Genomic DNA, 22,953 nt, shown 5'->3' with positions numbered 1-22,953 from the left:
GATGGAAAGTAAGACTTTTCTTGGGAAACTGCAGAATAAGTAGCACCTGTGTCTACTAGAAAATGCAGTGAGTTAGTCTGAGAGAATGTTATTGAAATGTACCTATCATCAGTTCCCAATCTGAGATTCCCTCAATTTGTCAGTTTTAGGTCATTCCCAAATTATTCCCCAGTCTTCTGGGCTTTTCTGATTCCCTTGTTTCTGCAGTTGCTGCATCCTCTGGATTGCAATATCTGGCTCCCTGAAGTATGGCATCTAGTTTTGTTTTCTTTCCTTGCTCACTGTACAGGCTGGCCAGAGTAGGGAGTATTCCTTTTACTAAATAATTCTTACTGAACAATTAACATATCAGGTTTTTTGGTAATTTCTCTTCTTCTTCACATTTCTTTAGACTGTCCCAAAACTAAGCAACTGCTGCTAAGATTTAAGTCTGTCCTTGCCATCCTAATACCCTTTGTTTAATTTGAATTTGGATAGTCATCAAGGGACCTGAGGAAAATTTGAACTACCCTTGGATTCATGCCAGTAGATTTTGAGAAAGCTTCAAAAGACTGCTAATGGAAATCAGTGGTAGATTCTCATGTCATTTGGATACACCATTGCAGTTTCACCCCACTCAATTTTAGAGGAAAGATTTCAAGAATAGCTGTATGCAGTTACTTTCAGTACGTCTCCAAATCCCTTAGTTATCCCTTGTTTGTGGAGGGTGATGAACAGTTATCTGCCCTTTGGTGCAATGGGTCAGCTTCTTTCATCAAATTAGTGGAGTCTGCTGATTATGGACTCCACACAGGATCCTGTGCACATCTCCAGTCCTGGGACTGTAAACTGAAAACATGCTGCAGAGGATGCCTGCAAACTTCTGAGAAGCAGGGGAAAGAAGCTTTTATCTGAGATATATCAGCTGGCAAGGAGGCCTGTATAACCTCTCAATGGCATCAGATTCACTGTGATCAAATAGGAAGAGCTGGTCTTTCTCACATTGTGACAAAATAAATGTAGAATCATACGACGTTTTTGGCTTATTTTCCGTGTTACTGTTTATTAGCCTAACACTATTTTTTTTGTCTTTTTCCAACCAGCTAGTGAAACCACTCTACATCTTTTTGTCTTCACGTGGGGACAGTCTTTTATACAAGTTCTTAATTATTCCCAAATCATGTTCCTTCATAATTTCTGCTTTCCTAAATACATGAAATATAGATGATAAGGGACTTTTGGGGGCACAATATGTGCTAAAACATTGACTGGGCTCAGGGTTGGGCATGAAGTACACAAATCTGTGTCCTCAAACAAGGCAGATAATTCATTACCGGCTAAATAAGTTGTGGTATTGTCCTTCGTTGGAGGAAATATACTAACTAGGAGAACCAGAGGCCTAAAACACCATTGCTTTCATCTTCCCAGAAGTCTGTTAAAGCAGAGAAGGATAAAGAGACACAAGGGATTCAAAAAGAGCAGAGACAGTGGAAAAAGGAAGAAGATTCAATGAAAGTGCCTTTGATTTTTCCATTTCCTCTTCCATTCTTCTCAATCTTTCCTTCTGGTTATGCAGATCTTTTTAACTTATGTCTAAGAATAATATCTATCCAGTAAATACCAGCAAATCATTTGCTTGGGATGAGGTCTAAGAATCATAACAAATTCTAAAAGGTTTGGCACTTCTATGTATTCCAAATATGACAGAGATGTTAGCTGTTTAGGAGAAAGAACTGTGGGTAATATCCTTGGCTTCCCCTACTTTTCCACTATCAAAGTTAATTGTAATCCTGATGGGAACTGCATCCCAATTACCCATGAATACTCATTAATAAAATTTGAGTTTGTAGAGAGTAGTCTATCCAGATACTATTTCAAAAAAGCAGAGATCGGAAAGAGAGAACTTATAATTAAGGGGCTCTTCTATGACTGCTGTGGAGGCAATGGACCTTCAGCTGGTCCACTCAATTCAAAAACTACCATTCATATCCTAATCCTCTTTACCAGGTAGTTGGATAAATGTGGTTAAAAGTAAAATCTTTTGCCAGCCCAGTAAAAGCTCTCCAAACTAAAGGGAAAAATGCAATAGTTATTCTGTTGAATAGGATTAAACCAGACTGTGATGTGCATCATAGGAAATCTGCTAAGGAAATTGCCAAAAATAGAAATAGTATAAAGATACAATCTATTGTATATATGTTAATTGTCCTTATCAAAACAAAAATAAAACATTTCCAGTCATTATAACAAGCAGGAAGTTAAATCACAGAGCTAAGTACCTCGGCTTTAACTCCCAGAAATACGAAGACAAGACATCATCCTCTTCTGTGTTCCAGTTTAAAGAGGTGGCTCCAAAGCCACCAAGAGAGAAATTCCTGGAATGCAAAACTGGCAAGATTCTTATTTAACTCTTAAAATATTTAGATACACCTAAAATAAACAAAAATTAGAATTTCAAGTTTTCTAAAAGAAATGCTAAAGAGAAGTTGAGGGGGGGAGTTTTATTTTTTTGACATCAGAAAATTTAAAAACAATTATTTTATTATTATTGTTAGACTACATATACTCTTACACCAGCAATAAGTTGGGAACTAGGTGAAATCAGGGCAATAGGATAACAAGTTAGCAAAGGAACAATTTAGCTGTTCTTTATGAACTGACAAAGTACCATTCTAGAAGTTTCAGGCTAATGGAACAGTTCAGGATTGTAAATGTTACAGGAGGATATAACAAATAGCAATAATTCAATTTTCCCAGAAAAACACTTCGAGGTAGTTTGCTGTCATGTTTGATATGGTATAACTGATGCACATGCTAGATAGATATAAGCTCTCAATCCCATTTCATAATGGGTTTACTTTACTTTCTCTTCTACCTTCAAGCTGGAGTCTTTACCCTTGCTCATAAACCTGCATCTTCCTCTCTATTGTAGCTAAAAAAAAAAAAACAAAAAACTAGTAACTAAGAATCACCAATTTGAAAGTTAACATGCCCCAAAGCTTAATTAAAAGATGTTTAAAATGATTGTGTATTGTCTATGTGAATGTGTTTTTATATTATGGTAATTTAAAATATTTTCTCACAGGAAGAAAGAAATGAAGATAATCTAAAGTTCCATAATACATCATGGTATCTTGATATCTTACAGTGTTCTTCAATATCATGTATAATCCCATAATTAAATAATGGTAGTTTACCAAGTTTTTTGTGATAAATTCCCATAAATTTTGTAACACTGACCACTGGTTACATATATGTACTGCAAATGGAGTTTTCTGAGGTCATTTTTACCATTTTAGTAGTTGACTACACACAGGGCATTTTGCAGCTGTAGTCACTTCCAGGACATGGTCAACCACACTGTCATCTGTTGGTCTACTCATAGTAGAGCCACTACCCAAAACACAATACTCTCACGTTTTTACAATGAAAGGAAACTTTACATTTCCTGATGTATTTTTCCAGCAATCCTTATGATAAAGTAGGCAAACATTTACTAACTTCTTCCTTTGGAAACCTGTCTTTTTTGTATGTAGTTTAGAATCCCTTATCAATGTGGACGTTTACTCTGCAATGAATCCATTTTTTCCTCTTTCCTATTCTTGACAGGCTTCCCCCCAACCCAAGGTCTTATTAACTCATTTGCTTTCATCCTTTTTATGACCTTTGACTTCAGTTCAAATACGCAACTACAGCATCACTGATGACAAACAAAACATGAAGTAATTTCCCTTCTTATGGTTATAGAATTGCATTACTGAATGAGAGATTAGTATTGAATGGATACAGTTATGCTGCATCAGATTAGCAGCATATTTCTTTAAATAAAACTATTTACAGAAAAACATATGTGACGTGGGCAGCCTATAATATACGTACTATATTTGAAGGCTTGTGTACTCAACATTAGTATTGCAAAGGGTTAGATTATACTCTTGGCTACTTTATTGTTTTGTACAGAAATATTTTAACAGTATTTCTCTAGAACAAAGTTCTATGAAACTGGGAATGTTCAGATGTATTTGTGATGTTAAAAATACTTGAATATTTTTATAGATCCTCTTTTTCTTTTTAGTTCAAAAGGAAGTACTGTGTAGTACTCTCTAACGATCCAGAATTTCATCGTCTTGCTTCAGTAACATGGAAGATCTATCCTAGCTAAACACAGAATAGTGTTTTTATAATAACCTTGTTCACTAAATTGTATAATTTCTTTCTCTTGTTACATCAACACTTACTCCTGTACATTTATCTGACTCTTTTTCTAGCAAAGAAAGTATTGAGAAACACATCTGTCTTATAATTTATATGTAGAGGGTGTTTTAATAACCATCTCTCCTTTCCTTGTTCATCTCTTTTTAGGCTGACTGGAAGCTTTGTACCAGACTTGATAGTGAGCATGAGTAGCCAAATGTGGCTGCACCTTCAAACAGACGAAAGTGTTGGATCTGTTGGCTTCAAGGTTAACTACAAAGGTAATGATGAATTGCTATTTTAAGAAATGTTATCTTAATACCACTAGAGAATATTTTAAAATTCACATTTAATTGCATCTGCAACATTAAAAGATTTGCAGAACACATGCAAGAATACATTCCAACAAAAATAATTTCCTCCTTAATTCAACTACAAATGTTAATTACACTTATCGTGAAATAAAATTAGTTTTTCCTTTAAAATGTGTCTATTTTGCATACCTCATCTTTTTCTCAGGCTATTATACTATCATTGTGTTTGAATCACACTAGACTCCTAGCCTTCTCCATAATAGACATGATTTTATATTCTTTAAATATAATTCCTGGGAACGATTCTATTAATTATTAAATACTTAAATATAACAGTAAAGGACTGAAATCCCCAAATATTCCAAGATGCAAATCTTTCTTATAATCTATCATTCACATAAATCATAGATCACAAATTTGTGAAATTGCTATTGCCCATCCCAATGTCAGTAGAGATACAGATCAATGATTAATTACTCATGTATAACAAAATAATTTTGTTCTAGTTACATTTATCAGAAATAGATGCAAGCATTATGAGGTCATATATATCTTCCACACATGTTGGACCTTGATTAAAATCAATATATACACAATGAACATAACTAGAAATGTAAATTTGCAATTCTGACTGAAAAAAAGTACTAATAAACTCAATTAAAAATCTGTTATAAAAATGAAAATATACAAGAGATCATCAGAATGTTATGTTGATTGAATTTATCATTACTATTTTAGTAAAAATTATTATTTTCTATCTTATCAATTACTGTGAAAAATTCTTTTAATTACATAATAATAATTTTTTAATCAGATTTTTCTATTACAGACACTACCATGCTTTTGTTTCTGGACAAATGAAAATGAATGCATGATGTTGTCTGAGAGAGAGAACACATTCTTTCTGTTTTTGTTTTCTTGTGACTAAATTTGGTACTATATTAATTTGAATAGTTCAAGAAATCTATATAAATGCCAGTTTATTAAAAAGGTAAGCTTGATTATAGTCTTAATATATTCCCTATCAATTTAAAATATACCTCTATCCCCAGTAAATAAAACGAGGTTACAAAATTTAAAGAATAATTGGCTTAAGTTAGATGTATTTATCTACCTCTTTTTTCTGGCAACTTATATGTTACATGCAGAGGATCTATGTGCACATTTGTTACACGGAAATATTGTATAATGTTGAGGTTTGGAGTACAGACACTGTCACCCAGTCATATTTCTTGAAATATATCTTTTTCTCTTTCTTCCCCTCTCCCTCCAAATGGCTAAGCAAACTTGGCATTCTTATATTCTTCATGTTTCTATTATTTTCTTCATCCTATGAAGGTTACTTGTCAGAAAATCTATAGTCATTTAAACTTTAGAAACTGTATTAATCATTAATGATAATGCTCCAACAAGAAACATTTATTAAAACTCCTAAACAGGTCAAAGCAGCAGGGAGTTCTATTGATATTTACACAGCTCTCTCCTCTGCTATGGTTCAAGAGCTGGAAGTACATTGTATAGTAATACAATTAACATTATTTTGTTCTCCTTCTTCTCAGTTTTCAACAATAATAATTTAAAAACTCACAGATGATACACATGAAACAAACCCAAGACATTCTAAATGAATAGTGTCCTTATTTTCTCTCTCCTTTTCTCTCTTTTCTTTTCTCTCCTTTAGGCTAGAAGTGTCTCTTGCAGTCTAACCTGCTGCACATTACTAATGATATTCTTCCAGCATCAGAATGATGATCATATTACATTTATGCTCAAAATGTTTCTCTATTTTTATCTTTAGAGATAAAGTCCAAAATCTTCATACATTCATTTCCTCCAGCCTTCTCCATCTCTTTTTCCGTAAACTCTAATTTTACAAAATTATCCATAACTCTCTGAACCTTGCAAGTTGCTTCACAACTTTGATTCTTTGGACATTCAGTTAATCTACCTGAATCACTGCTTTTAACTTAGCACCACCTCACTCATCCTTCAAGGCAAAGTTCAAATATTTACTCTTCTGTGAACACTTGGTTAACTCTAACCGTCATGGAAGACCACTTCTTCTGTTTTATGAACAGTGATTCATATGTATTATGTAACTAAATAGAAAATATGTCTTACTTGTCTTTGTATTTTTGCTAGCAATATCCCTGCCATCATCATAAGAAGCTAATAATTATTTGTTCAATTAAACTGAATAAATGATTTTGCCTATATAAATGAGGTAATACTAAGCAAAGTATGTCCTCAAATGTTTAGTTTACCATGGTTTTTTTGTACTGTGAAAATCATATTTTTACATTTTCTATAATTTAAAACCTATGCTCAAAGTTGAAATAGGGTTCATTTTGAGAAGTTACAAATTTTGAAGTGCACATAGCAAGTTCGCCTACTAAAAATAATTTTCATAATTACCATGCTCTCTGTTGAGTAGTGTGTTGGTTCTAAATGGAACACCTGCTAAAAAAACTTTCCAGATTGATCTAAAGATATCTTCTGTTTTTGTCATCTGTAGATTTTGCACGAGATAGCATTAAATGTAGATCTCCTCTAAATTAAATATATGTATTTATTGAGTGGTTTCTCTCAAATTTTTAACATTTTAAACATAGTGACTAAAATATATAATTTAGTCATTTTTTGTGATTTATTTTTATTCTTAAATTCTGTTTTGCTAATTAAGAAAGTGTTTTTAAAAGTTTATTTTAAAGAAAATACGATTTCAAATGATGTCTGCTGTTAGAAACTCAAAATAGAAAAAAGATTAAAAAGCTGAGCTTTTCTGATAGAATGAGGCTGGGAAGAAGACTTGGTACCCTCAATTGATCTGATTGCCTTTCATTCCCTCCAAATGTAGGATGAACCCTTGGACTCCAAAAAACATAGTTTGAAAATGACTGTTGTAAGACTGTACTATTGACGGAGGAACAAAATTTTATCTATGAATATAAAATGGTACATAGTTACCTAATTAAGTAGTCATTAATTGTAGAACTGCTGCTTTAAATCTGTGGAACTATGAATGCTTTTTTCCATGGAATTTGGACAATGTCTATCTTAAAATATAAAAAGGCAACAAATGTTGCGAATCAAGAAAACAGCCTTTTAATCTAAATTTAGTTAATTTTTATTCAACTAGTATTCATTTCATGTTTTTGTTCATGGAAGTGCACTGATTACTGTATACAGTAGTATAAATGAGTAAAATGCCACTGGACTCTTGAAAAGTTAATGATATTCCTAACTTTTAGAAATCAGTAACAACCATATAAGTCTAACAAAGCTGTGGCCATTCGGATTCACAGGAGATTTTTTTTGTTTGCCGAAACTATGTTTCAAGATGTGACATCAAATGCCATTCCGAAAAGGAAGTATAACCTACCGGTTCATGTTGCCCTATTTCCCTTAGAAACATTAGTTTTGTTCCCTTATTTTTATATTGTCATTATTTCAAATACATATTAATCAGAATTCAAAAAAAAAAAAAAAGCCAGTTCTTTTCAATGAACACATTAACATCCATTAACACTGAGCTACTTTTTGGATATTTTCAACTTTGTCTTAGCTTAAGGAACATTAGAAAAGTAATTAACAATTATGAATATCCTGGTATATTCCAATTATTTTGCCTATATTAACTCATTAAATCTCATTAGAATGGTCAGAGGTAAGAATTATTACTCATTTTTACAGATGAAAAAACTGACTAGGATTTAAGCACCGTGATGATAGGAAGTTTGGTCTGTTTTGTTCACTGCTCTATAACGAGAATGTAGCATGATGCCTAACATATAGAAAGCAAACAACAAATATTTGTGGAATGTCTGAATAAATGAATGAACATGAATGGTTAATTATTAACTTACTGCAGAACATAGTTTCGACTCTGTTTATTTACTTCGTTCTTTTTTCCATTATGCAGTATTGTATCCTAAGTGATTTTGAGGGGTTTTTAAGAAAAGTTGAAAATCCTAATCAGTGTGGAGAGTAGGTGGACAACAAAAGATTGAGTTAAATTACTGAGCTTCCCTTAGCTCATCAGGTACACATCAAAATAAAACATATGCATGCATGTGCACATGCACAAACAAACACACAGACAAAAAACATCTGATTTCACATAAGAGATGTCTGCAATTTTTTATTTTCATATTGTTACTTGGCATTTCTTAAGACATGGATTATTTATGAATGCTAACTGATTATTACTAATATAAAGAAAATTATTGGGTTTTGCATATCTGTGTGGCATTTGGCCACTGTATTTAATTCTTTTGTTAAGTTTAACTATTTCATGATTAGGCATTGTAAATAATTAGGAAGACATGCACTAGAAAATTACAGAAAACCCAACTAATAGTGACTTAAACAAATATGTATTTACTATCGCCACATGACATATCCAGAGGGTAGATGCTAATGTTATTGTTATCTGAGACTCAGGTGCATTCTTGAATTCCCTCTACCTTCCTCAGCCTACTTGTCTTCATCTTCAATGTTATAATTTTTGCCAGAGGTCTATTGTAGGAGGAGACTGGAACCCTCAAAATTCTATTAAATTATTGTGATGAGAGCTGGCATTTCTGTCTTACTCTTCTTTCCATGGCAATTAATTTATATTTGAACATTTAATATATTTGACAAGGATATGTGGAAAGAATCTTTACCAAATGTAGGGAGTTCAAATACGTTTCATTTAACTTCTAGTCGAACATTTTTCTGTATCTATTGACACAATCTTTTATTTAAATTATGTCACTCCTTTAACTGTATTCATAGCTTTTTCCAATACTAGGACAAACTTTCATTTCTATGATAAAAACCTTCTTGAAAATGATGACCAATCCCTTAATATCCCCTGGGATCAGCTTACTAAAAGTTTGACTAAAATAATTATATTTGTAAATTTGAATTAGAGTTTCTTTTTGGGGTGGTTTTATAAAATTTTGGTTTTAGAATATGGTTGTATTACAGAATGAGTAAGGAAATTTGCCAACGCCTTATAATAGTATAAATAACATAAAAGTTACATGTGTTTTAGGGTAAGAAAGACCCTAGATATAAAACTATCTGGGCATTTTTACTTAGAGATAAATATTTAACAAATTTATATTTTTTAATTTGTCTATAAATCTCTTCAGCTCTTTTCTTCAATTAATACTGGTCATTTATATTTTGTTAGAAAAATTTCCAGGTCATATACAGTAATTTCCAAATATATGGACGTTTCATGTACATTTTCTTTTTAACAAAAGTTTCTTTGAAAAAAAAAGATATAGTATATTGATATTTTATTTATGTGTATGTTAATTTCAAGGCAGTAAATTGTTTACCTTCTCTCTTTGACTGCATCTGCTTTCTTCCCTGCCTGACAATCCTTTCTTCTTTACTAGTGACTGAAATACTCTAGGCTCTGATAAACCTTATTTCTCTTAATTCTATACAGCTCTACAGGTTTAGGCCAAACTAATCAAAATTCCCTTGGAAAGGTTATCAGTCCAGGCCAGATGCAGTGGCTCACACCTGTCCCTAGCACTTTGGGAGGCCAAGGAGGATGGATCATCTGAGGTCAGGAGTTCAAGACTAGCCCGGCCAACATGGTGAAATCCCGTCCCTACTAAAAATACAAAAAAACAACTGGGCCTGGTGGTGTGCACCTGTAATCCCAACTACTTGAGAGGTTGAGGCACGAGAATTGATTGTACCTGGGAGGTGGAGGATGCAGTGAGCCAAGACCACGCTGCTGCCCTCTAACCTGGGTGACAAAGTGAGATTCTGTCTCAAAAAAAAAAAAAAAGAAAAAAAAAAAAAAAAGAAAGGTTATGAGTCCAGCATCTGGGGCAACTGATATAGTTTCTGGGTGAAATAAATATTTTTTCTTTTTTTTTTGAGACGGAGTTTCACTCGTGTTACCCAGGCTGGAGTGCAATGGCGCGATCTTGGCTCACCGCAACCTCTGCCTCCTGGGTTCAGGCAATTCTCCTGCCTCAGCCTCCTGAGTAGCTGGGATTACGGGCACGCACCACCACGCCCAGCTAATTTTTTGTATTTTTAGTAGATACGGGGTTTCACCGTGTTGACCAGGATGGTCTCGATCTCTTGACCTCGTGATCCACCCACCTCGGCCTCCCAAAGTGCTGGGATTACAGGCTTGAGCCACCACGCCCGGCCAATATTTTTTCTAAGATGGTAAATTCTAATAGTGATTTTACTTGGTGATACTGGTATAACTTTTATTTTATGTTGATAACTTGCCAACAGAGTCATGGCAGAACCAACGACTAGAAAGAAAAACATAGCATTGTGGACAAAATTGGAACTCCTAAATTTAGCAGTTCCTGAAAGGAACACTAGACTTTGGTCTTTCAGTTGTTTGAGGTTATACATTTCTCCTTTCTTAAGACATAGTGAGTTCAATTTCTGCCACTAAATTAGCCTCTCAACTAAATGAATACTGATAAACACATTTGTTATCTTTTTGTTTAGTTTTTTCAACATAGTGTTAAATTTAGTCTATAGCTTCCTCCTTATACATATTTTAAGTTCAACTTAAAGGTTTCTCCATACACAGTGAACCATAACTTACCTGAATGTGTAAATAGGCTGGGACTTCTTCTTATACCAATCACTGAGTTTTGGCCAACCAAAGGATCCTTTTTCTGTCCATAAATCTTTGACCAGGCAGGAGTGCTGAAGTCTCTGCAGACCTTTTTGTTTGTTTGTTTGTTTTGGGAGCTTCCTGATTTGTGAATCATTATTTGTTCAATTACACTCTTTTAATTTTAATTTGCTGAAGGTTTTTCTTGTAACAAAGTAAGAAGAAAGAGTCTATATTATAGTTCAAGGCTTTCAGATGTATTTCTTTCTTTATTTAAAAAATGTGTTAACATGGAAATATATTGCAGATGGGCCCAAGGAAAAGTGTGTACCCACAGGAAGGAACAGTTATATGTGAGTTAATTAGTGTTCACTATGCTCTCTTTTTTTCAGGAAAGGAAACATAGAAATATAAGAATTACTTTCTGCTACCAATGTATATTCATAATGAGCAAATTTCTTTATTTATCTTAGCACCTGTGTCTGAATGCCATTTTATATTATTTAATATATATTTATATAATATATCAATATATTAAATATATTTATGAACATATTAATAAATACATTAACAATAATATATGTTAGTAAATACATTAGCAATATAATGTATATTTATTCATTTATATACACACAGTAAGTTATAGTTCCATTCAGTTTTGTTCTCAAATCATGAGGAAAATTGAGGTGTTTTTGAAGTAGCATCAACTCCTTTGTTCTTACATGATTAATAATGACAGAAAGAAACAATTGTTTCTCATCATTCAAATCATATTGTGTAGTAAGTGTTTTCTGTAAACTTTCTGTAAATGTTTTAAATGTTTTTTTTTACCCAGAAAATTTTTGTTATGAATAGTTCAGAAATAGACCTACATATTGTGGCCAATTGATTTTCAACAAAGATACTAGAGAATTACATCAGAAAAGATATTATTTTTTTAAAATGGTGCTATAACAGTTGTATAGCCACATGCAAAAAAAAAAAAAAAAAAAAAAAAAAAAAAAAAAAAAAAAAAAAAAACAAAGATTTTTAACTATCAACTCATTGAATTTACAGCAATCAACTTGCAATATATTATGAAGACCTAAATTTAAGAGCTAAAGCTATACAACTTTTGGAATAAAACACAGAAGAAAAGCCTAATTACCTCAGTTTAGGAAAAGTTACCTTAGATAGGGGATCAAAGGCATGCTGTATGTTACGGGCTGAATATTTATATTTCTCCCAAATTTATATGATGAACCTCTCACCACTGTATGTGATGGTGTTTGGAAATGGGGCCTTTGGGAGGTAATTAGGTTTAGATGAGATCATAAGAATGAGCCCCTCATGATGAGATTAGTGCCCTTATAGAAACCAGGGACCATTCACAATCTCTTCACCATGTGTGGATCCAGCTAGAAGTGAACCATCTGCAAGCCAGAAAAAGAGCCCTCACCAGAACTCAACTATTCTGGCATCCTGATCTTGGAATTTGCAGCCACCAGATTTTGAGAAATAAATTTCTGTCACATAAGCTGCTCAGGCTATGTAATTTTATAATAGTACAGGAGAAAACTAAGATATTTTAAAAATTGATAAATTGGACTTCATCAAAATTAAAAGTATTTGATCCTCAAAAGGTATTGTTAAGAAAATGAATTGCAAGTCACAGACTGGATAAGAATATTTGCAGAAACATATGTAATAAAGGACCTGTATTCAGAATAAAGCAAACAAACCAATTTAAAATGGGTAAAAGAGTTGATGAAACACTTCACAAAGAAGAGATACAGATGGCTAAAAAGTGTATGAAAAACATGTTCACCATCATTGTTATTAAGGCAATGTAAATTACAACTACAAAGAGATACTACTACATACCCACTACAGTGGTGAAGATTAAAAAATGTTGGCTTGGCAGGGAAGTGGAATAACTGGAACTCTTATACACTGTTAGAAGGAAGATAAAAATGGTATAACCATTTTGGAAAACAGCTTGGCAGTTTCTCAAACATATGTCTACCTCACAACCGAGCCATTTTACTCTTAGACATTTTCCCAAGAGAAATAAAATCAATTGTCCACATAAAGACTTGTACAAGAATATACATAGCAGATTTTTAACAACTTCCACAAACTGAATCCAAATATCCATTCAGAGGTGAGTATATAACAAAAATAGCATATGTCTACACAATGGAATACTACTCATAAATAAAGAAGAAAATGCTATTAACACATGCAACATAGATAAAATTCAAAATCAATATGCTAAGTAAAATAAGCCAGATGAAAAAGAGAATGATGCTATTTATTTAAAATTCTAGAAAATGCTAATGAAATCCATAGTGACTAAAAGCAGATTATTTGTTACCTGGGTGCATGGATGAAGGAAGGGATAGATTACCAACAGGCTGGTGAAACCTTTACTGGGTGATAGACACATTCGTTATTATTTTTTATATCACAGGATATGCCTCAGTCACCCAGGTGAGAATGCAGTGGCACCAGCCCATCACAGCTCACTGCACTCTCTCAAGTGATCCTCCTACTTCAGCCTCCTGAGTAGCTGGGACTACAAGCATGTGCCACCCTGCGTGGCCAATTTTTGCCTTTTTTATAGAGATGGAGTTTTGACACATTGTCTAGGCTGGTCTTGAACTCCTGGGCTCAAGAGATCCTCCAGCCTGGGCTTCCCAAAGACCTGAGGTTACAGGTGTGAGTCACCATGCCTGGCCTAAATGTTCATTATCTTTTCTGTGATGATGGTTTCACCAATCTATCAAGCTGCATACTTTAAATATGAGTAGTTTATTGTTAGTCATACCTCAATGAATCTGTAAACAAATTTGTGTTAATATTACCAATTATCATTTCAAACTGAAAGCGAGTGTAACCTGTATTATTTTAATGGTATTGCTATTTTGGGAGAATGAGAAAAAGATTATGAGTAGAATGTTTTCAACAATTAAAAAGGCAAGAGCAATGTTTCATTCAAAATGATTAAGTGGAAGAGAAAAAAATATTCTCAGAATTTATTTTTTAAATGTTGAGTGGTTATACTCTGCAGAGTTGAAATTTTGTTTTGTTATTTTCTCAGTAGGTTGTATCTATTGCAAACAAGAATTTCAAAGATATAATAGAGATTATGATAGGGGAAATCTATATCCAAGCACCAAATATAATCAACCACTTAATCCTGGTGGTGCATCAATAAGAAATATCTGACTTTTTTATATTCATCCTTTTGTGAGGAACTGATCATTTCTGAGATTGGAAACATCTTTCTTTTTCTGCATATATATGACTTTTTTTTTCACTTTTGCTCCATGTATTTGCTATTTTCCAACACTTAATTGTGTATTTCTCAAAAAATCCTACCATTTGTAGAATCCCAAGATTTACCTTCACTATATTCCTTAGATTAGAGTCAGGCTTAAAAAAAGTTTTCACCCTATATTTGTATAGTGGAGAAATGAAATGATGGTATCTGGCAACAGTCATTTGTATGTATATTTATTTGTCTTTTTAGTTAGCACATATAAACAGAGATCCTATACTATACATTATTGCAACCCACAGCACTTACCACAATAAATAAATATATCAATCTGTAATCTGTAAAAGAGATCAATTAGATTAATGTAAAACCCAAATGGCTCTTAATATTAGAGAATTGCTGTACTATTAAAAGTTGATTCTTAAATTTTTGATATTAAAAATGTGTATTAAAGCAGAAAACTAACAATGAATGAATAATAAAGATCTGTCAGGACTGTTTGAAGCTTTATGGGTTCCCAATAATTCCATGCATTCTTTAGTTTTCTAGTGCTACAAAATCAAATTAGTAAAATAAAATTATGTAAAGCATAGTTATATCATTTTTTAATTTTACAAATATTTCCTATTTCCCCATATCCTATCCTTTAGCTAAAGTGAATTCAATTTAGCGGGATCAAAGTCATCAATAAGCCATGCTTAAATGATGATTTGTTGTTTTTTAAAAGAGGATTCTGTCAATAATAAAAACTTTAATTAAGTGAAAAGTAAAACTGAAATTTCTAGTTTCTTAGGAACTGAATTATCTGTCACATACTAACATAATATAAGCATGTTACATAGATACATTTCAATGTTCATACAATTAGATTTGAGTCCAAACTCACTTATTTAAATAATTGTTTTTCTCTTAAGTGTTCCATAGGCATTGCTGATTTAATATTTGCTGTAAGATCAGTTTCCATATCTCTAAAACAAGAAGCATAGATTAAGTAGCCTCTGCATTTCCTTTGAGTTCTAGCATATTTTTATTAATTTGATGTTGACATATTTATTGTGCTATTCAAAAATATTACACTCAATATTGATTGATTATAATAAACTGAGATACCTTAAGTGGGACAGATGTTCCTTGTATGAATTCTGAGACAATCTCTCTCTCAGAACTTGCTGCAGATTTGATACCTTATTGTCTGATGATGATCTCTTGGCACTGAACCAATAAAGACCTTTGGGTTCTCACATTTTTGTACCTTTTGAGATGTCTTTTTATATAATTTTTATTAAAAAAAAAAAATCCTGGAGTCCGTAAGAAGCGATTTCTTTTGCCTAAGAAAAATTATCAAGTCATGTGTAATATTTTGTGTGCGAATTTTATGATAACATTTCAACCTGCCTCTCAGAATAAAGAGGGCTTAAGCATGACTCATGAAAACATTTATATTTGAGTAAGGTTTATTCTTTTTCTTCTTGCTCTTTATTAACTTAGAGGTTTATTTTATTTTATTTTACATTCAGTACACCAAGTTCTTTCAGAAAACAACTGCTTCTAAAATGTCCAATTTAACTTCGTTTATCGCAACTTGCTGAGAACTAAGCCTTTTGCTTTTACCTGCCAAGAATTGGTATGAGTGGTGGTAGAATATTAAAAGTTATGTCAATTTAAAAATATTTATAGAGTTTCCACTATGTGTCAGAAATTGTGAAGGGGATAGAGTACATAGTGAAATATAAAAGACTTAGTCATTATGTTCATTTTAGAGGGACAAAGACTGATACTTAAAAAATAATTTTACATATGATGAATAGTAAAAATGAAAATCAGAATGTGCTTTTTGGAGACTATAACAAGTCACCTAATGCAGCCTTCAGGGAAAGATTTCCAGAGGTGGTGAACTTTGAATGAGACCTGAGGCTAAGTAGCGGGTGGGAAGTGGGGCAGCATAACCAATGTGTGCTAATGGTAATAAGTTTCATTGGAGCTGAGAGAATTTTAGGATGCAGGATGCATGGCAGGAATGGAGAGACAGAGGTTTTAGGAGTAGTCCTGGATAAAACTGAAAAACAGGAAAGTACATGCCATGATTTGGTGCAAAAGGCATGTATATATCTATGATGACAAAAGATATCCATTTCTCCAATGGAGGCGAAAGGATACTTCAAACCCTTTTCATATATGCAGGTTTCCCAATTTTCCCCTGAAGACAAGGACCAGTATTTATTAAAGTAAGGGAATCATAGAACATTGGAACTGAAAGAGACTATTTTAAAACAAAAATTTAATTTTTCATTTTTATGGGTACATAGTAGGAATATAAATTTATGGGTAAATGAGATATTTTGATGCAGGCCTACAGTGTATAATAATTGCATCAGAGTAAATGGGGCATCCATCTGTTCAAACATTTGTCATTTCTTTGTGTTAATAAACATTACAATAAGACTCTTTTAGTTATTTTAAAATGTACAATAAATTATTTTTCACTATAGTCAGCCTGTTCTGCTATTAAATACAAGGTCTTATTCATTCAATCTAACTGTATTTTTGTATTGATTCATCATTCACATACCTCCTCACCCTGCCACCCCACTGCCATTCCCAGCTTCTGTAACCATCATTCTACTCTCTATCTCCATGAGCTCAACTGTTCTAATTTTTAGCTTCTGCAAATGAGTGGGAATGTGGGAAGTTTGTCTTTCTGTGCCTAGCTGATTTCACTTTACATATTGTCCTCCAGTTCCATCCATGTTGTTCCAAGTGACAGGATCTCATTCTTTGCTCTGGCTGAATATTACTCCATTGTGTATATGCACCACATTTTTTTTAACCCTTCATCTGTTGATGAACACTTAGGCTGATTCCAAATGTTGGCTATTGTGAATAGCACTGCAATAAATGTGGGAGTGCAGATATGTCTTCAATAACCTGATTTTCTTTATTTTTTGTTGTTTTTTTGTTTTTTTGGTTTTCTTTTTTTGGGTTCCTCTTTTTTTTTATTGCATTTTAGGTTTTGAGGTACATGTGAAGAACATGCAAGATTGTTGCATAGGTACACACGTGGAAGTGTGATTTTCTGTCTTCCTCGCCCTCACCTATATCTCGCATTTCTCCCCATGCCCTCCCCCCGCAACTCCCCACCCCCCACTGTCCCTCCCCTATTTCCCTCCAATAGACCCCATGTCTAGTACTCCCCTCCCTGTGTCCATGTGTTCCCATTGTTCAACACCTGCCTATGAGTGAGAACATGTGGTGTTTGATTTTCTGCTCCTGTGTCAGTTTGCTGAGAATGATGGCTTCCAGGTTCATCCATGTCCCTATAAAGGACATGAACTCATCATTTTTTATGGCTGCATAATATTCCATGGTGTATATGTGCCACATTTACCCTGTCCAGCCTATCATTGATGGTTCCTCTTTTTTTTTTTTTTTAATCATCCAGGAGAGTGTCTCCTTCTTTTTTTTTTCTCCCCATTTATTTATTTTATTGCATTTTAGGTTTTGGGGTACATGTGAAGAACATGCAAAATTGTTGCATAGGTACACACGTGGCAATGTGATTTGCTGCCTTCCTCCCCATCACCTACATCTGGCATTTCTCCCCTTGCTATCTCTTCCCAGCTCCCCACCTCCCACCGTCCCACCCCTATTTCCCCCCAACTGACCCCAGTGTGTAGTGTTTCCCTCCCTGTGTCCATGTGTTCTCATTGTTCAACACCCACCTATGAGTGAGAACATGCGGTGTTTGATCTTCTGCTCCTCTGTCGGTTTGCTGAGAATGATGGTTTCCAGGTTCATCCATGTCCCTGCTAAGGACCCAAACTCATCGTTTTTGATGGCTGCATAATATTCCATGGTGTATATGTGCCACATTTTCCCTATCCAGTCTATCGTTGATGGGCATTTGGGTTGGTTCCAGATCCTTGCTATTGTAAACAGTACTGCAATAAACATTCGTGTGCACGTGTCCTTATAGTAGAACGATTTATAATCCTTTGGATATATACCCAGTAATGGGATTGCTGGGTAGGTCCTTGAGGAATCACCACACTGTCTTCCACAATGATTGAACTAATTTACACTCCCACCAACAGTGCAAAAGTGTTCCTATTTCTCCGCATTCTCCAGATTTTTTAATGATGGCCAATCTAACTGGCGTGAGATGGTATCTCAATGTTGTTTTGATTTGCATTTCTCTGATGACCAGTGATGATGAGCATTTTTTCATATGTTTGTTGGCCTCATGTATGTCTTCTTTTGTAAAGTGTCTGTTCATATCCTTCGCCCACTTTTGAATGGGCTTGTTTGTTTTTTTCTCGTAAATCTGTTTTAGTTCTTTGTAAATTCTGGATATCAGCCCTTTGTCAGATGGGTAAACTGCAAAAAATTTTTCCCATTCTGTTGGTTGCCGATTCACTCTAATGACTGTTGCTTTTGCTGTGCAGAAGCTGTGGAGTTTGATTAGGTCCCATTTGTCTATTTTGGCTTTTGTTGCCAATGCTTTTGGTGTTTTGGTCAAGAAGTCCTTGCCTACACCTATGTCCTGAATGGTTTTGCCTAGATTTTCTTCTAGGGTTTTTATGGTGTTAGGTCTTATGTTTAAATCTTTAATCCATCTGGAGTTAATTTTAGTGTAAGGTGTCTGGAAGGGGTCCAGTTTCTTCTTTCTGCACATGGCTAGCCAGCTTTCCCAACACCATTTATTGAACAGGCAATCTTTTCCCCATTGCTTGTTTTTGTCTGGTTTGTCAAAGATCAGATGGTTGTAGATATGTTGTGTTGCCTCTGAGACCTCTGTTCTGTTTCATTGGTCTATATCTCTGTTTTGGTACCAGTACCATGCTGTTTTGATTACTGTAGACTTGTATAGTTTGAAGTCTGGTAGTGTGATGCCTCCCACTTTGCTCTTTTTGCCGAGAATTGACTTGGTGATGCGGGCTCTCTTTTGGTTCCATATGAAGTTTAAGGTGATTTTTTCCAGTTCTGCGAAGAAGCTCAATGGTAGCTTGATGGGGATAGCATTGAATCTGTAAATTACTTTGGGCAGTATGGCCATTTTCACGATATTGATTCTTCCTAACCATAAACATGGAATGTTTCTCCATCTGTTTGTGTCCTCTCTTATTTCGTTGAGCAGCGGCTTATAGTTCTCCTTGAAGAGGTCCTTTACGTTCCTTGTTAGTTGTATTCCTAGGTATTTTATTCTCTTTATGGCAATTGTGAATGGCAGTTTGTTCTTGATTTGGCTCTCTTTAAGTCTGTTATTTGTGTATAGGAATGCTTGTGATTTTTGCACATTGATTTTGTATCCTGAGACTTTGCTGAAGTTGCTTATCAGTTTCAGGAGATTTGGGGCTGAGACGATGGGGTCTTCTAGATATACAATCATGTCGTCTGCAAATAGAGACAATTTGACTTCCTCCTTTCCAATTTGAATGCCCTTTATTTCTTTTTCTTGCCTGATTGCTCTTGCTAGAAATTCTAATACTATATTGAATAGCAGTGGTGAGAGAGGGCATCTTTATCTGGTGCCACATTTCAAGGGGAATGCTTCCAGTTTTTGCCCATTCAGTATGATATTGGCTGTTGGTTTGTCATAAATAGCTTTTATTATTTTGAGATACGTTCCATCAATACCTAGCTTATTGAGGGTTTTTAGCATAAAGGGCTGTTGAATTTTGTCAAAGGCCTTCTCTGCATCAATTGAGATAATCATGTGTTTTTTGTCTTTGGTTCTGTTTATGTGGTGAATTACGTTTATAGACTTGCGTATGTTGAACCAGCCTTGCATCCCCGGGATGAAGCCTACTTGATCATGGTGGATAAGCTTTTTGATGTGCTTTTGCAATCGGCTTGTCAGTATTTTATTGAAGATTTTTGCATCTATGTTCATCATGGATATTGGCCTGAAGTTTTCTTTTCTTGTTGAGTCTCTGCCGGGTTTTGGAATCAGGATGATGTTGGTCTCATAAAATGATTTGGGAAGAATTCCCTCTTTTTGTATTGTTTGGAATAGTTTCAGAAGGAATGGTACCAGCTCCTCTTTGTATGTCTGGTAGAATTCGGCTGTGAACCCGTCTGGACCTGGGCTTTTTTTGGGTGGTAAGCTCTTAATTGCTGCCTCAACTTCAGACCTTGTTATGGGTCTGTTCAGGGTATCGGCTTCTTCCTGGTTTAGGCTTGGGAGGAGGCAAGTGTCCAGGAATTTACCCATTTCTTCCAGGTTTATTAGTTTATGTGCATAGAGTTGTTTGTAATAATCTCTGATGATGATTTGAATTTCTGTGGAATCTGTGGTGATATCCCCTTTATCGTTGTTTATTGCATCAATTTGGTTATTCTCTCTTTTCTTTTATATTAATCTGGCTAGTGGTCTGTCTATTTTGTTGATCTTTTCAAAAAACCAGCTCCTGGATTTATTGATTTTTTGAAGGGTTTTTTGTGTCTCCATCTCCTTCAGTTCTGCTCTGATCTTAGCTATTTCTTGTCTTCTGCTAGACTTTGAGTTTTTTTTATCTTGCTCCTCTAGCTCTTTCAGTTTTGACGATAGAATGTCAATTTTTGATCTCTCCTTGCTTCTCATGTGGGCACTTATTGCTATATATTTTCCTCTAGAGACTGCTTTAAATATGTCCCAGAGATTCTGGTATGTTGTGTCTTCATTCTCGTTGGTTTCGAAGAACATCTTTATTTCCGTCTTCATTTCATTGTTTATCCAGTCAACATTCAAGAGCAAGTTGTTCAGTTTCCATGAAGCTGTGCGGTTCTGGGTTAGTTTTTGAATTCTGAGTTCTAACTTTATTGCACTATGGTCTGAGAGACTGTTTGCATTTGCTGAGGAGTGATTTACTCCCAATTATGTGGTCAGCTTTAGAGTAGGTGTGATGTGGTGCTGAGAAGAATGTATATTCTGTGGATTTGGGGTGGAGAGTTCTGTAAATGTCTATTAGGTTTGCTTGGTCCAGGTCTGAGTTCAAGTCCTAGATATCCTTGTTAATTTTCTGTCTGGTTGATCTGTCTAATATTGACAATGGGGTGTTAAAGTCTCCCACTATTATTGTGTGGGAGTCTAAGTCTCTTTGTAAGTCATTAAGAACTTGCCTTATGTATCTGGGTGCTCCTGTATTGGGTGCGTATATATTTAGGATCGTTAGCTCATCTTGTTGCATTGATCCTTTTACCATTACGTAATGTCCTTCTTTGTCTCTTTTGATCTTTGTTGCTTTAAAGTCTAATTTATCAGAGATGAGAATTGCAACTCCTGCCTTTTTTTGCTCTCCATTTGCTTGGTAAATCTTCCTCCATCCCTTTATTTTGAGCCTTTGTGTATCCTTGCATGTGAGATGGGTTTCCTGGATACAGCACACCGATGGGTTTTGGCTTTTTATCCAATTTGCCAGTCTGTGTCTTTTGATTGGGGCATTTAGTCCATTTACATTTAGGGTTAATATTGTTATGTAAGAATTTGATACTGCCATTTTGGTGCTAGCTGGGTGTTTTGCCCTTTAGTTGAGCTGGCACTTGTTGTTCCTTTATATGTGTAGAGCCTCTTTCAGGAGCTCTTGTATAGCTGGCCTCGTGGTGACGAAATCTCTGAGTACTGGCATGTTCCGAAAGGATTTTATTTTTCGTTCACTTATGAAGCTTAGTTTGGCTGGATAGGAGATTCCGGGTTGAAAGTTCTTTTCTTTAAGGATGTTGAATATTGGCCCCCACTCTCTTCTGGCTTGTAGGGTTTCTGCTGAGAGATCTGCTGTGAGTCTGATAGGTTTCCCTTTGTGGGTAACCCGACCTTTCTCTCTGGCCCTTAGTATTTTCTCCTTCATTTCAACCCTGGTGAATCTGACGATTATGTGCCTTGGGGTTGCTCTTCTTGACGAATATCTTTGTGGTGTTCTCTGTATTTCCTGGACTTGAATGTTTGCCTGCCTTGCTAGGTTGGGGAAGTTTTCCTGGATAATATCCTGAAGAGTATTTTCCAGCTTGGATTCATTCTCTTCGTCGCATTCAGGTACGCCTATCAAATGTAGATTAGGTCTTTTCACATAGTCCCACATTTCTTGGAGATTTTGTTCATTCCTTTTAATCCTTTTTTCTCCAGTCTTGCCTTCCCGTTTTATTTCATTGAGTTGATCTTCGACCTCTGATATCCTTTCTTCTGCTTGGTCAATTCGGCTGTTGATACTTGTGCATGCTTCACGAAGTTCTCATGTTGCATTTTTCAGCTCCATCAATTCACTTATATTCCTTTCTATTTTGTCCATTCTCGTTAGCATTTCGTCAAATCTTTTTTCAAGGTTCTTAGTTTCTTTGCATTGGGTTAGAACATGTTCTTTAAGTTCACAGAAGTTTCTTACTACCCACCTTCTGAAGTCTGATTCTGTCATTTCATCACACTCGTTCTCCCTCCAACCTTGTTCCCTTGCTGGTGAGGAGTTGTGATCCCTTGTAGGAGGAGAGGTGTTCTGGTTTTGGGTGTTTTCATCCTTTTTGCGCTGGTTTCTTCCCATCTTTAAGGATTTATCCACCTGTCGACTTTGTAGTTGCTGGCTTTCAGATTGGGTCTCAAGTCTTTCAGATTGACGTTCTTTTTGTTGATGATGAGGTTA

The 22,953-nt window shown here is 34.7% G+C and overlaps 1 protein-coding gene across 6 annotated transcripts in view; it reads left to right on the top strand.

The window, feature by feature from the left end:
• The window catches only part of CSMD3 (CUB and Sushi multiple domains 3), a 1,239,477-nt gene that overhangs the window by 613,780 nt on the left and 602,744 nt on the right, over positions 1–22,953 (top strand). For all 6 annotated transcript variants that reach the window (XM_032246339.1, XM_032246357.1, XM_032246370.1 and 3 more), the window contains one exon: positions 4,342–4,454. In XM_032246339.1, coding sequence (XP_032102230.1) covers positions 4,342–4,454 — 113 coding nt within the window. The remainder of the gene's footprint in view (positions 1–4,341; positions 4,455–22,953) is intronic.

This window comes from Sapajus apella, unplaced genomic scaffold, assembly GCF_009761245.1.
Source record: "Sapajus apella isolate SASKATOON/1434 unplaced genomic scaffold, GSC_monkey_1.0 scaffold3, whole genome shotgun sequence".
Classification (NCBI taxonomy): domain Eukaryota; kingdom Metazoa; phylum Chordata; class Mammalia; order Primates; family Cebidae; genus Sapajus; species Sapajus apella.
The sequence above is the reverse complement of the archived record's forward strand: the minus strand, read 5'-3'. Positions and strand labels throughout refer to the sequence as shown.